This window comes from Drosophila arizonae, chromosome 3, assembly GCF_054131065.1.
Source record: "Drosophila arizonae isolate 15081-1271.41 chromosome 3, UAZ_ARI_1.0, whole genome shotgun sequence".
NCBI lineage: Eukaryota > Metazoa > Arthropoda > Insecta > Diptera > Drosophilidae > Drosophila > Drosophila arizonae.
Window position 1 is genome coordinate 5,152,526 of NC_142923.1, and position 15,468 is coordinate 5,167,993.

General features: G+C 36.5%; 1 protein-coding gene across 2 annotated transcripts in view; it reads right to left on the reverse strand.

The window, feature by feature from the left end:
* Positions 1-328: 328 nt before the first annotated feature.
* Positions 329-15,468, reverse strand: part of beat-IIIc (beaten path IIIc) — a 100,503-nt gene continuing 85,363 nt past the window's right edge. Inside the window, exons 3-7 of one of the 2 annotated variants that reach the window (XM_018004683.2) lie at positions 12,429-12,637; positions 8,091-8,226; positions 3,168-3,433; positions 2,957-3,098; positions 329-2,893 (exon numbers count right to left, since the gene is read on the reverse strand). In XM_018004683.2, coding sequence (XP_017860172.1) covers positions 2,583-2,893; positions 2,957-3,098; positions 3,168-3,433; positions 8,091-8,226; positions 12,429-12,637 — 1,064 coding nt within the window. In that variant the 3' untranslated portion in view covers positions 329-2,582. Of the gene's footprint in view, positions 3,099-3,167; positions 3,434-8,090; positions 8,227-12,428; positions 12,638-15,468 lie in introns of both variants that reach the window. The other variant, XM_018004682.2, reaches the window with a different exon arrangement.

The window sequence follows — 15,468 nt, forward strand, 5'->3', positions numbered from 1 at the left end:
GAGAATGTTGGACAAGCTGTCAACAGAGAAAAATGTTGAACATCTCTAAAGGAACTGAAGACAAAATAAATTTGGTTGATTTTTAAACAATTATTCGACTTTTTTTTATTATTTTTATTTTTATTAATAATTATTTTGTGAAGATTTTCGCTTATTCGATCATAACTTGTTAGATTTGTTGTTGTATCATTTGCTCGCATCTTCGTTTGAATTATGCTTAAAGATATTTACAGAGTTTCGTTTCGATTTGCATTTTCTTTTATTGTTGTTAAATTCAATTTAAATTATTTTATGGCATTTGGTTTTGTTTTTAGTATGCAGCTTGGGTTTTTTTTTCTTGTTTTCGTTTAATTCATCGTATATATATTTATTTATATATATATTCGAATGCATTTTATCTTAGTTTCTTTTTTTTTTTTGTATACATCTAAGAATTGAGTTTTAATACACAAATAATTTACACTTACAATTAGCAGCATATATATATATATTTTTTTTTAATATATTTTCCTTTGCATTAATATTTTTAAGTGTAGTTTATAGCGTTGATTAAGTGGGACTTAAAAACAGTTTACAGTTTACAACAATGCACATTGATTTTCATTAAAGTTTTATATATAGATGCACTTAAATCTGATTGCACACACTCACACTCACACACACACACATACAGTCAGTCATACACTCTCCCACTCACACTCATATCGTCTACTTAATTAGCATTTAAATGTCTGCACATTGATATTTAATTTATGCATAAATTTATTCGCTTAGTATTTAAAATGTTTGCATTCATTTTATGGTTTTGCTCTTTTTTTCCTCGTTTTGACATCTTAATACTAATTTAGTTAGGATTTTAATTCAAGTATTTACACATAACATTTATAAATATATATATATAAATGTCTATATATATTGTTTTTGTATTTAATGACAATTAAATTTCAAATTAAAATTGCTATTGCAATCGGAAATCAAATTTTTCGTATTATATAGAAAGAGAGAAATGGACAAAGCATTTGATATGGCGCTGCTCTCGGGGCTATTTACATAAATGAATAATTGTGTTTTGAATGTTGAATGCATTTTGACTCTTCATTAAGGCTTAATCACAATCATTTCTCTATTGTTTTCTGTTTTTTTTTTTTTTTGTTTTTTTTTTTCATACTTTTGTTGATGACTTTCGCATTGTTGTCTCTAAAAATTTGGCTAACTAAAATGTTAACATTTACAAACATTTTTGGTTTTTCTTCTTCTTCTTTTTTGTCAATTTATAGCAAAATAACATGGAATGTTATTAGTATTAGTAGTTCTTGACTAAATAATAATATATGTATATATGTTTATATTTATAGGTACGTTGGCTGTACATACTAAAATACGGACAGAGAACAGATCGAACACTTAATGTTTAAATATATTTGGTTTTTTTTTTTTTTAAGTTTATTTCACTTATTTGTTTTCTTTTGCATATTTGTTAATTGAGTTCACATACATGCATATACACATACATTAAAAAATTTGGCAATTTATAAATTTACGATATGTTTTTGTTAGTTTTAAGACCTTTCGACAGTCACCAGCTTTTAAATGCTACATTTGATTAGATTCCATTTAAAAACTTTCTTTGCTTTCATTATTCTTTATTTGTTTTCTTCATTTTTTGTTTCTTTATGTGAGAAAGATTTGTGAAAATACAAAAATTTGATACGAGTGCATGGAAAATGAATTAAATATGTATATTTCGAAAATATTTAACAACATTCTGGAAAATGAAAAGTCACATAGCCTAAATAAACTTTCATCGAATGCATTCGCAAATTTACATTCAAAATTTCTTTTAAAATTCAATGTATTGTTATTACAATTTATGTGCTTATTTGGTTTTTCATGATTTTAGCTACAGAATGCTTAAAACTAATTTAGATTTAATTATATGTTTCTTAAATTTATGCATATATGCTTAAATATATATATATTTCGTTTTGCTTTTGTTTAAACTCGTTCTTTTTAGCAGAGCTCAACTCTGAGCGTTTTTATTTTGTTTTCATATTTTTGATGTGTTGTTTGCTTTTAATTTTAATTTTAAGTTTTGCCTTTGTTTATATTAATTATACTTTATTTTTTTCTTTTTTTCTGTTTTAATCTTTTTGTGTGGAATTACTTATAAATTAATAACATATAATACACACATTCATTATTAACTATATACAGTTTTATCAATAACTTTTGAATACGCTCAACAATTTTATTTTTTTTCCAGCTAAAAACAGGTTTTGTGGCTCTATTTAAAATATATAAATATACGTAGTTTATATTTTATTAAATTTAAATATTTTATGCATATAAATATGTTTTCTTTTATGTTTATACAAATTAAATTCAAGAAAGCTTTTGTTAACGACATAAATAAATAAGCAATTTTTTGCAGCTTTTTATTTTTGGTTTTCTTTTTTTTTCATTTTGTTTTTTTTTTTTTTAAAGATTTTTTTCATGCTTTTGATTTTCATTTTCTGCGAAGCGAAGACGGAAAATTCAGTGGAAAAAATGGGCGGGGCATAGGCAAGGCTAACTTAATGCAGCTACCGCGCAGTCAGCAGCAACTGCCGACGCTGCGCTGCTGAGAGAGAATCTTGAAGCGTTTGCTCAACATGAATGAATTGCGCTACGAGCTTATCATTGGGCTTATCATTGCCTTGCTCTGGCTCTGGCCTAACAACATTTATCGAAGCTCGATGCACGCGGACCCGCGGACCGAACCCAGCCTTGCTGTGCCTGAACGCCGGCCAGTTGGAGTGGAGGCTGCCGCCCGCTAAGGTGGCAGCCAGGGCCAGCGCCAGCAGCAGCAGAGCATTGGGCGCCCGGGCCATTAGGAGCGAGTCCGTATTGCTGGCTGCATTTGGTTGAAGAAAAAGCGATAAGATTTTGGTAACAAATATTTCCCGGTATGACATACCTTGCACCGGATCGGCGCGCGAGTTGCTGGCGAAGGCGCTGTCGCTCTCTCGCGACTCCAGGACCGGCGCCTTCTGCGGCCGATCGCCCTCCACGGACTCCTCGTTGCTGCGCCAGTAGAACGACGAGAGAGCAGCCACACACTGTGAAGTCGATGTTAACATCAGTCAATCAATCAATCAATCAAATCAAGTCTCAGCAATTCCACTCACCTTCAGCTTCATGTCGCCGTTGCGAAAATGATGTTGCTCCACGCGAAACTGCAGGCCCAGCACTGAGGTCTCCAGGCCCTCGCGGCCCGATACAATCGTCTCGAATTTGCGCAGCTTCTGGGGCTCGGCCGGCTCACCGTTCACATACCAGGTAAGATTGACGGCCGGCTTGGAGCGGCCGGCGGTGCAGTTGATGCGCACCCAGTCGCCGATTTGGTAACGCGGACGTCCTCCAATTATTTTCGGTGGTCCCTGATCGGGCAGAGCTGCAAGAGTAGAGGAAGCAACAGACGGAAGACTGGTTAGTTGTTGCCATGGCTAACGAAGTCAAGCTGTGCTGAATTTAATTTACGGCTAGTTACAGACAGCACAGCCAGCCCCTCCCACGCCCCTTGCCCAGAGCCTGCAAGCATTGCTCTGCCCAAACCTCGAAATACCATAATAAACCAAAGCCCAAGCCACCAGCAGCAGCAGCAGCAGCAACGGCAACAACAAAGTCGCCGGCGCCCATCCGGAAATTCAATAAAAGTTCCAGCCGCTGATGCACTGACAGACTGCTGATAAAATTGCACAAAAAAAAAAAGAAGCAAACTAAAGAAAACAAGCGAAATAAAAATAAAATTGAAATGAAGGCAAATCGTGACTTGATCGCATCGCATCTTTGAATACTCTAACCAGGCACGCAAAGTGCATTAGCTGAGCGAATTACATGTAATTTGACAGAGCTATGTTCTGTTAACAGTGCTGGAGTTCTTTATTGACAAATCAGTTAACAGTTGTGCTACTCTGCAATGATAACAGAGCCTAAGCGACTTTATTAACAGATATTGGCTTACTACTGCATCCTAACAGTTATTCTATGCTGAAATTTTAACAGAGCTCTTGTGTGTTCATTAACAGAGATGTGTGTATGTTTAAAAACATTGTTTAGTGTTGAATGAATAAAGAGGCGATTCGCTCTGTAATGTTAGCTTTGATTTGCCACTTTCAGGGCAGTATTTTTCGCTAATATACAAATATACATATGCAATGTTATCGATATTGTTAATTTTTTTACTGTTATGCTATTTTATAATATGTTAATATGACTCTAATATGTCAATCAAAATATAAATTAATTATTTAACTTCAGCTATGATAACATACCGATTGTTAGTATTATGAGTATTATGATCTTGCTAACTCTGTAATTTTTACAAAACTCTTATTTGTTATTCAACAAATGTTCATTTATATGTTAGCTAGCTCAAATATTTCAATCGAAATATCAATTGCCTAACTGGAGTTCAATTATGGAGTTCAATACTGCATATTAGTGCAATAAATAACTAAATTTCCGATTTTTGTAATCTTCCCTTAGCTCATATTTGTCTATTAATAAATTCTTTTAAAGTTACTTTATTATGCTATGTAGCCCTAATATGTTTATCAAAAGCTATTTACATAAAAATCTCTCACAGTAGCTCAACTTAAGAAAAATAGCAGAGACTCTGTTAATCAAGAGAGAGCTGCATATTAGAGCATCAATTTAACAGTTGCTTAATTTTGTTAGAAATTAATCTCTAACATGTAAGTTTAAGGTAATTAACATATAAATGTAAGAGTGAATTGCACACAGTTCTTTTAATCAACAGAGCTCTGTTACGCTAACATTGCCTTCATCTGTTAATCAGCAGCCATGCTCTGAAAACAGAGCACTTTAAAGTCATGGGATGTTAATATTGCCCAAATACTTCTGTTATTGAAAAATCAATTGATTTGAATTATCATTGAACAACCAATCACTACTGTTAAGTTAACATAACTCCCAACTGTTATCCAATATAGATTTGCATATCAAATAGATATTTATTGAACTTGACTTCTATTTTATATTTTTGCTTTTCTGTTTATTTTCATTATCTAAATAATATTTTATTATTTATCTGCTAACAATGTCAGTCCAGCCCAACAGCCTTTAAAGTTAACGTAAAACGGACTAGCAAAACAAATTGTCAAACTAATAAAAGCAATGCAGTTAGCCAGGCCAGCCATAGCATGAGCCCCGGCTCTGGCATGCTGATGCATCCTGACATGCTGTTGACTGTGCGTCATGACAAAGTTCTAATACCCGTTCGCTCTCGCGAAGACTATAAATCAGTGCTGAGCAGAACGATGCGAGCGGAAACGGAAATGGCTTTTTTGCCAGAAGGTCTAACGGCAGCTGTGGGCGCAGAGAGCTGTGAACTGCCAAAAACTGGACTCGGAGCTGTGGCATATGCGAGCCAGTTATTGCTGTTGTTGCATCTGCTGCTCTTGTAGTTGTTGTTGTTGTTGTTGTTGTTGAAGCTTTTAAAAAGTTTGATTGAAAGCCAAACAGGCAGCCTGCACAATATGAGCAACACAAGAGCCAAAACAAAAGCGCGTTAGAACAAAGACAAAACCAGCGCCAGATGAGAGAGGAATGGAAACACTAGGCCAGCTGGCAAGAGAGAGTGAGAGAGTGAGAGTGAGAGGGAGAGAGAGGGAGGGAGCCACAGCAGCTCTCCTCTGTCCACGCAAAAGTTTATAATTGAACAAACGAAATGTCAACGCCAGCTCAAAGCGTTCCGGTTTGCCTCGCCCACGTGTGACTCTCGTTGTCCGTGGCAATAAGCGTGATTTCCGGTCTGAGCCCCGAGCCCTGCAAGCATTTCACAAAATGTTGTTGCTCCTGCTCCTGCTCCTGCCTGCTGCTGCTGCTGTTGTTGTTATGCTGTTTGCATTTCGAGTTGGTCGCGACATCTTCGAAATTCTTGTTCCGCCTACGGCAAATTGCTGAGCAAGACAGACAGTTGCAAAATTGAGTTAGATGCTAAGCTTTGGCAGGTTGCCGACCAACAGCAGCAGCGGGGCATGGGCATGCCCATGTGGCATGCGGCTCGGGGCCACAACTGAGAGTTTTGTTAAGCTTATTATAAACACGAAATCAAATGAAGCCTGTCAAATGCAGTTCAACACTTGAGCAGATCAACAATTGAATTTGCCTTCGCCCAAATGAAGTGGACCAAATTGAATATGAAACACCAGCAGCAGCAGCAACAACAAAAACAACAACAAGAGCTCAGGCAGCTGGTCCAAGTTCTGTAATTTATAATTGCTTCGAGCGTGTTGCACAGATTAATGCCAACTATGCAATTAGCCGTAATTTAGAGTTGGCTGATTGACGCTTCACTTGAATTATTGCTTTAATTCTTGCAATTATTGTCAGCTAGTGTATAGGTAGGTTCCTCCTAAGTCTAAGAAGTTTATTTAATTCAGAGATGACAGTTCGAACTGTCCGCTGTCATAAGATATTTTATATGCCTTGAACACTTGCTAGAGGCTAGTTAACAGTTGATTATCTACTTTCAAAATCGAAAATAGCCTAATTAACAGTTCTCGTCGTAAACTCTCTTAAGTCTGCTAAAGACTTTTCTAAAAAAAAACATGCAGTACTTAACATAATTTATTTATTATATTTTATATTATATATATTAAATACTATGTTTATATATTAAAGATATTCCAAAATAAGGAGGATCTAGATATCTTGAAGGGCCGATCTCAGAGTCCATTTTACAGTTAACTTAGTTAGCTAACTATTTACTGACTACTTGAAGCGAAAGCTTTGAGCCTAGCTAACGACTAACAATGGATAATCTGCTTAAGCTTCTTCAAGTGACACTAGCTAAAAAAAAAATTTTGAACACAGCTAAAAGTCGATAGTTCTTTTTGACTGCTTCTCAAAATGAGCCTAATTAACAGTTGAGTACCTCTACCCATTATAATCTTCTTGAAAGCTCTACTGCTCGCTTTCACTTGAATGTATAATTAGAGATGTACAATCAAACTATATTCCATTTAACTCTAAAGCTACATAGTTTGAGATAATAAATGAAAATAACATAACATTAACATAGACAATTAACAGTCGAGAATTGAATTACCATATATTTATATGGTACATTTTTTATTTCCTCAAAACTAAGTTTTTGAGAGAAGTTAACAATTATTTATTTCATTTTATAAATTTTGGCATTGAGTCCATTTAACAGTATACTGCAGCCTGATTAACAGTTAAGAGCTCTGGAAATAGTCTCTGCATAGCTATGTTAAATGTGCTTTGGATACTTAGTTGAGCTAAGTTAGTAGAAGTAGTAATTAGTTAAGCTTAGTTAAGTTAGTATTAGTGCAATTTATACAGATTCTAGGTATAGGAAATCTATTTTCGAAAGATATTCAAATTTAAAGTTTCTAATTTTACTGCTTAGCCTGCCTCACTTAATGCTTAGTTCAGGCTCTTAGCATAGTGGACATGTGAAATTCCTTAGCTAATCTCTTCAAATACATCGGCGATCTATGCTCTTTCCACTCATCAACTTTTTTAAGGACTTAACACTCTAGACAACAATTAAATTCCACACTCATCAATAAATAATACTGTTATCTATATATGAGGCAAGCAAAATCTCTATCCATTCTTGTAAATGATATAGCTAGTACTATATGTACTTTTTGATTATATGTATCTGATTATTGTTCAATCTCTATTTCTATTCAATTACATGCGATTTCTCTATTTATTTCACTTGCTACACAATAATAAGCCTTACCTGGCTCTTAACACCACCTCCATTCCCCGCACATCACTTCACACATCTGCAGCCTCAACAACACCCTAGACACAATTAAACTTCAAGAATTGATAGATGGACACTCTAGACGTTACACTTGAGTCTAGTTGATTGCACCACCCAAGCCCTAATCGCCACTCTCAGTAAACTCCCTCTCCCCCTCTCCCTCACTCTCTCGCTCTCTCGCTCTCTATGGCTATGCTGCGCCAATTTCCAATTAGAATTATAAGTATTCGCCAGAGTTCAATTACTCTACAGCAGCTCGTATTACTATTATTGGTATACTTACACACAACAACCATGTCGCCATGCTCGGTGACCGTTTGGAAGGATGGCGCCTCGCCGGAAACCTCGCAGCGGAAGCGGCCAGCCGACTGCAGATTGACGTTGTGCAGGTTAACAATCGCATCGCTCGAGTTGTGCAGCTGCAATTAAAAACGGTTTGAATGTGTTCAGAGTAAAGTAAAATAAAGGCAGCGCAGCGCGGCTAAAGCAATGTAAACGAAAAGTGGCAAAAGTTGTAAGACCAAAAAGGAAGCCGCTGTCCGTCCTTCGACATTGGCTGTTCGCTATTGGCTGTTGCCTGTTCCCAGTTCTCAATTGCCAGTTGGCAGTTTCAATAGCCGCCACCACTTTGAACGTTAATGTAACGTAATTGTTTTTGAGAACCGGCTCAAAATGCTTTTTCAATGTTTTTGCTACTCTTGAAGGCACACAGAACCCACTTGGTCAATTTAAGGGTCAGTCGCGTACGTTAGGCGAATGCTTCCCCCTTCAGCTTTAAGCCATTAAGCTGCTTTGCTGGCCGCCGCCTGTTTGCCTGTTTGTTTTACCCGCTCAAGGAATGCAAGGAGCTTATTGGTTTTGTTCTACGTCCGTCTGGCTGTCCATGCGTAAGCCATTTTGCTGCTATTGAAGCTGGAGACGAGAAGTCTTATGTGATAGTGCTTATACTTATCCAACTGACCAACTGGGAGGAAAAGGAGGTTTTATATCTCTTTTGCGATGTTTCTTTTGGCGTTTGATAGAATTTGATATAATTTTTGTATATACTCGTATAATAATCTGCGATTTTGTATGTGTTGTAGTTAGATCCGTGGCTAGGCACAATGAAGAATTGTGTATTACTATATCTTGTCAAACTTCAGAGGAAGACTTCCATGTTTCATTTTTACTTTTGCCCTTCTTTATAGGCGAAAGAGCTCGTAACAAGCTCTATGGGCAAGGGAAATCGGAAAAAGATTTTACCACGTCGCATCTTTCACAATTGCTGGTAGATCCTAATTAATCTCTATGGACTTTTCTGTATGGATATTTCTCTATATACCTCTATCAATACACTTTTCTCTACGAACTTTTCAAGACTTTTATATAATCTCTCTATAAACTCTTCTGCACAAACCTTTCTCATAGACCTGTTCTATGGATCCTACTTCACTGACCCTTCTCTAAAGACCCATCTTAATCACTTCAGCTGCATTGACACTTCCCAAATGTATATCTTCAAATAAACTCTTCTCTATAACTCTTTCCGAATAGACCCTTGTCTATAGATCATGTGCAAATACCCTCCTCCACAGACTCTTCTCAATGACCTCCAATGGCCTCTTCTCTATAGACTATTCTCCATAGACTCTTCTCGGTAGGTCCTTTTCCATAGACTTTTCTCTACACACTATGAATTCATCTCTATCGACCCTTCCAAATGATCTCCCCTCTATAGACTCTATAGACAAATTTCTATAGATCCTTCTTAAAGGACCCTTGTCCATAAACCCATCTCAATAGATCCCTTTCAATAGATCCGTCTCTATAGACCCTACTATGTGGGTGGACTCTTCTTTATAGAGTTATCCCTAGAGGCACTACTCTATAGAACATCAACTCTATAATCTTCTCGCAATTACGCATTGCTCATGTTAAAATTTTCTACTAAAGATGTGTAAATATATCTGAGCGAGTATTAAACAGTCGTTTCTACCAAAACTCAAGCTCTTCATTCATTTGAAAAGGGGTTTTTTAATGTTGTTTACTTGCCCAGCTAAAAGTGCACTTTGTTATCTTTTATTGCGCATTTTTTATACCTTTGTGCTCATTGTGTTGTAATTGTTGTTGCTGTTGTTGTCTTAACCTAATTTATAGTTTACCTAGCTAAACACAAACACTGATGCAGACGCAAACGCAGACGCCGTTAAGCTCTTAGCTTAGCACACGTCCAGGCAGACGGCGAACAGTTTCGCACAACTGCAATAAAACAAAGCCCGAAATCCAAACAAAAAGCCAGCCAATGGCCAAAAAGTTGTTGGCCCAGCCACGTCAGTCAGTCGGTCGGACGGAGGGACGGTCGGACAGTCACTTGAATCGATTATGCTAAAACAATATCCGCCAAATGTGGTTTGGATATAACCATTAGCATTGGCTGCCAGCTAGAGCCAACTATCTAGACCTTGCAACATGTTTCGCTTTTATCAGCTGCCCACCATCAAAGTTGAGTAGACCGACTCTGTCCATGTGTGGGTGTATATCCTCTGGCTGTTATAATGCGCATTATAGACACGTTCGTGCCACGCCCATAGCCAGCGGCGACTGGCAAAAGCGCAACTTGAAAAATTTATTGCACTCGCAACTGGCAAAACACACGGCACAGGAACCCGAACAGGATGCGCGGGTGTAGCCAGGACATGCATGCCAAGCAGATTCACTTTTATTTCTCTTTTCGGTTACGACGATTAGACTCGAGTTTCAGTAGTTTGCTCTAGCGCAGTTCCACTGTACATCGTTTTATGGCTGTGTATGCGTGTGAGTCTGGCGCTCTCACGTGCTTATCTAGAACTCAGCGAGGCGTTTACCCTCGCACCGCCCCTCGGGCAATGCCAATGTGTGCTTTGTATGCGTACACAGGATTTTTCGGGCATTGGCGCCACCGCAACCTCACCTGTAAGCGCGTGCACCTCGCATTTGACGTGCAAAACTTTTAGTGGCAAAAATAATGGCGCAATGGCATTTAAGTGCGCCACTTTTCCAGAACGGAGCGGGCGGCAAAGTTCGGCTCAGTCCATGCATGATCATTGTTTGAATTTTTATTTTTAAATGTTATTCAGACTTGTGCTAACGGCCAACTGATGGGCTGGAGACTAAAGTGCTAGAGCTTTAAGCACAGCTCTGAGGTCAGCGCTTGACTTGTCTACGGAGCTCTGCTTATGCAGAGCAGCTGCGTGAGAGTTCTCTTTGTGGCCATTAGATACGCTCCAGCAGCTGCACCAAAAAACTAACTCAACTCCAAGGCGACTCATTGTCTGCGCCCGTGCAGTGATAAAGAGCTCCTTTGCTGCAGCCCTATATAAGCAGACGGGCACTAGAGCTGCCGGCCAGGAGGCGTTGCAGTCTATTGTCTGGCTGCGCCGCAAAGCATGCAACGTTGTTTTAATGCCGCGCCTTAACAATGCCGCCGCCAAGCTGAAGGCAGCTCTAATTTTGCGTGAGACCACGAGAAGTGCTCAAAATGGGGTATACTGGTTTTGTAAAAGTGCATGGGACAGGCTTTGAACTGAGCAGGATCAGCCATGAGAAAGATAGGAAACTAAGCTGCTGGCTTCTCTCTTTTTGAATATAATAGCCAAAGGAGAAAGCTTTAGATCGGATATTATATTTGAACTCTTGAGGGCTAGATATTAAAATTTAGCTCATTTTTCTCTTTCTCTCTCTCTTTTTTCATCTAAAGAGTCTAATGTCTGAGATGTTCTTATTTAATATGAAATAGACTAATGTTGATATGGGATACATCTACTTCAACTCGTCTAGTGAGTCTTGATTGTAAGAATCATCTATCTTGTTCTTTTTCTCTCTATCTTTCTATCTCTATATATCCTATCCCTCTCTGTTTACCCATAGGAGCCAAAGAAGCAAAGAAGCATATATTATAAGCCTCTCTTTCCAGTTATCCATAAGGTCTTGGAAAGCTAAAAGTTTATTAACTTTTAATTATAAATGACTATCTTTTCTGATATATGTATAAAGTCCAGATGAGGCCGATAAACTATTTCTATTTGCTTTTATTTATTATTGAATCTCTCCCTCATCAATAAGGGCTAGAGATGGTCATTTTATAGTGCTCTCTAATCTGGTATGTTCGTAAATTATCGATATAATCATTTAATTGCTTGGAATCGATGACACACCTCATAATACACTAAAATTGTATTTTTTTCCCTATGTCTCTCATTGTAATTAACTGTAAGATCCAAATAAGGTCATTTTATAGTGTACTATATTTAAATTTAATGGAAAATTATCGATCATGTATCAATATTCATGAAATTGATACCATAATCTTCAATGAAATATCTTAATCCAGGGATTCAAGCACTTCTTTTAAGTATAAAGAGCTCCAGCTGACTCAACATATTCGCTTTAAGTACAGGAATACATAGGACTAGCTTTAGGAACCTCTCTCAGCAATGCTTGCTGGCCTTATACACATAGTATTGCCATGGATAACAACAGGAAAATCTTCAGCTGCAGCATGGCACAAGTCTTAGGGTATCTGTCAGTCGGTTCATTCGCGTCTTAACAACTCCTGCCTATTTTTCTTTTCGCTCTCTTCTTCTTCCGTCAGTGGCATACTCACATCAACAGCAACACCTGGCAGGCGAAATGTTTGCGCCGGCGGATTATCCCTGGGCACATAGCGGTAAAACTCATTGCCATCCTTGTACCATTTGACCGAGTAAAGCGCCTCGCCATCCAAATCGTAGAGGCACTCCAGCTGGGCGGTGGCGCCCTTAATCACATAGTTTGGTATGCGCACCTCGACCAGACGCAGTCCGGCCGTAAAATCTGTAAAACAAGCAAAAACAGAAAAACAGAAATTTTAGCATTATTAAATTGCTGCACACACACACATAAACACAACGCATTCGTTTGCCCTTTCGGGGCTTTAATTTTTAATGAGAGCGTACGTTGCTCATGATTGATTTATGTTTAAACAAATTGCTGTTGTTATTGTAATGTTAATTAATTATAAAAGTTTGTTTGGCTGGCCAGCATAAATGTCAACCCGTTGGCCGCATGAGCGATTGCTCTGTCCCTGGCCCTTGCCCAGGCCCTGGCCTGGTCGGCAGTCGCCGCTTATAATGCCTCGCACAATTTATGTATTTTTAATATAATTTATAATAACATTTTATCACCGAGTCAGGGATATGTTTTTGCTTTTATATTTATTTTCCCAAACAGTAATTTTCTTCTTTTTTTTCCAATTTACAAAAGTGCACAACGCTCAGCAGCTGCGAAAACTACTCGCTCATAATACATTTTGATATATATAATAAATATAATGCGAAACGTATATATATATATATATATATATGCGTCTGATTAATCAGTCACTGTGGCTGGACTGCAGCAGCCCTCAGCTTGATTGAGTGCCCTGATTTATGTGTTTGTGGGCCCCTTTGAGCTGAGCATTTAACTTGTAGTCTAGTGTAGTGTATGTGTGTCACTTGACTGGCCCACTCGAACTGAACTAGACTCGACTCGACTAGACTTCCAGCCATGCCAAGTCAAGCCATTCCAGTCCACTCCACTCGGCCCGGTCTCTTGTTACGTTTTATAGCAAACTTGTTTATTGTCAATATTGACAATGCGAGACACAGGCACAGACACACATTTACAGATAAACTTCCACCTACTGCTCTTTGTGCGTCTTATATTATTAGAGCCCCCAAGGCACACACACACACAGTCGCGCACATCAAGTGACTGCTCACTCTGCTGCTTCTAAGGATGCTTGAAGGACCTTCGACTGCTGCTGCTGCTGCTGCTCCAATCGTTGTACATTACAAGTGTAATAAAATGTGAAAGGATATTATTGTACATACATCGCCCAGCTGACAGACAGAGGACTCTTCACACTGAGCAATCGAGCTCTGCCAGCAAGAGTCGAGCAAAAATGCATTGCATTTATATAACAGCATGATGTACTACAAAAGCTTAAGAGTCGAGCTACAAATTTCTAGAAATTCAGGCAACAACCCAAAGCAAAAAGTAATTACAACAATATAAGCATTCCGTAAATGTTATCTAAGAAAGCAAAAAACGAATAATAAGAATACGAGTGTAAGACTCTTGCAAAGACTTAAGCTGACATTTCAAAAACTTTTTAAGCACCAAACTCAAAAGAAGTCGCCGTTGGCTTGGTGACGTCCTGCCGATTGCCCGCCCAAATATCGCCAAGTGACTGCAGTTGACATTATTTTGTTTTGATTTTTTATTGTAAATTTAAAGCTTGATTTTGAGTTGTAATTAAATGAGAATATAGCAATAAACAAAAAATAAAAAATAAAAATTTATTTTTTTATTATTTTTATATTGATAAAACTTTATTTTTTTATCTGCTTTTAATTTTTGTATTTTTTATTTTCTTTTCAATTTTTTATTTTCTTTTATTTTTATTTTTTATTTTAAATTTTTTTCTTTTTTATTTTACATTTTTTAATTTTTTTATTTTACATTTTTGTAAATTTTTTATTTTTATGTTTTTATGATTTTTTTATTTTATTTTAATATATTTATATATTTTTTTTAAATATATTTTTATATTATAATTTATTCTATATTAATATTTTTATTTATTTTTATTTTTTATATATTATTAATTTTTTTTTTATTTTATTCTTTTTTTAATTATTAATTTTTTATTTTATTTTATTTTTTTTTTTTTTTATTTACAATTGATAAAATTTCCAAACTACTAACTAATTACCTAACTAATCATTTCTATTCGACAACCATATCTAGTCATTATATTCAATTATTTCAATTATTTAAATGCTGAAACATATATTCACCATTTTTATAAGATAGCTTCATTTCTCTCTAGCATTCGATATATTCTTTTAATATGTAACTTAAGTTTTTTTGCTTTTAACTTTTATAAAAAGACATCTATTGAAATCTATTGATATATGTATGTTTCTCTATATTACCAAAACTTTTTACCATAAAACTTAACCACATTTAGCTATGAGGAAACTTAAAAGGCGTTGATCTGCCAGCAGCTGAAAGAGCATTGCTAAACTCCCGAAAAAAGAAAACAAAAATTGTATATGAACAACCTGCTAAAAAGTGTTTCAACACTTGCAACAAAAACAATGAGCAAAAGCTAAAAGAACTTTAGTTCAATATGCATCAAGTGCAAGTGAAAGACATTCATGAATTTGAGAGTAAACTTTTAGGAGAAGCCAGAGACACTAAAAAGAGACTGTATATATGCAAAGACACACACACACTCATACACTTACATACACTAGCATATATGCTAAAGTTCTAGAGTGCAACTGCAGACATTTCTATAGACAAAGCAGGTTAAATAAAAATAGTTGAATGGGCAAATAGAAACTTCTATTCAGAATTACTATTTCTTTATTATATAAATATTAGGACCAGACAGATCTTAGCTTTACCTATGGCAAATTCACTCCAAATTTTGAATAAACTACAAATTTTTCACTTGTTCTCGCTTAAAGTTTAGAATACCCTCAGCAAGTGTCGAGAAAGTTAGGCAACTGCAGTTTGTTGGCGTGCGTATATGGAAAGTCTTATATACACACATACATATACACATATATATAGCATACATATATGTATGTTTGAGTGCTTGCTCTTAAAGT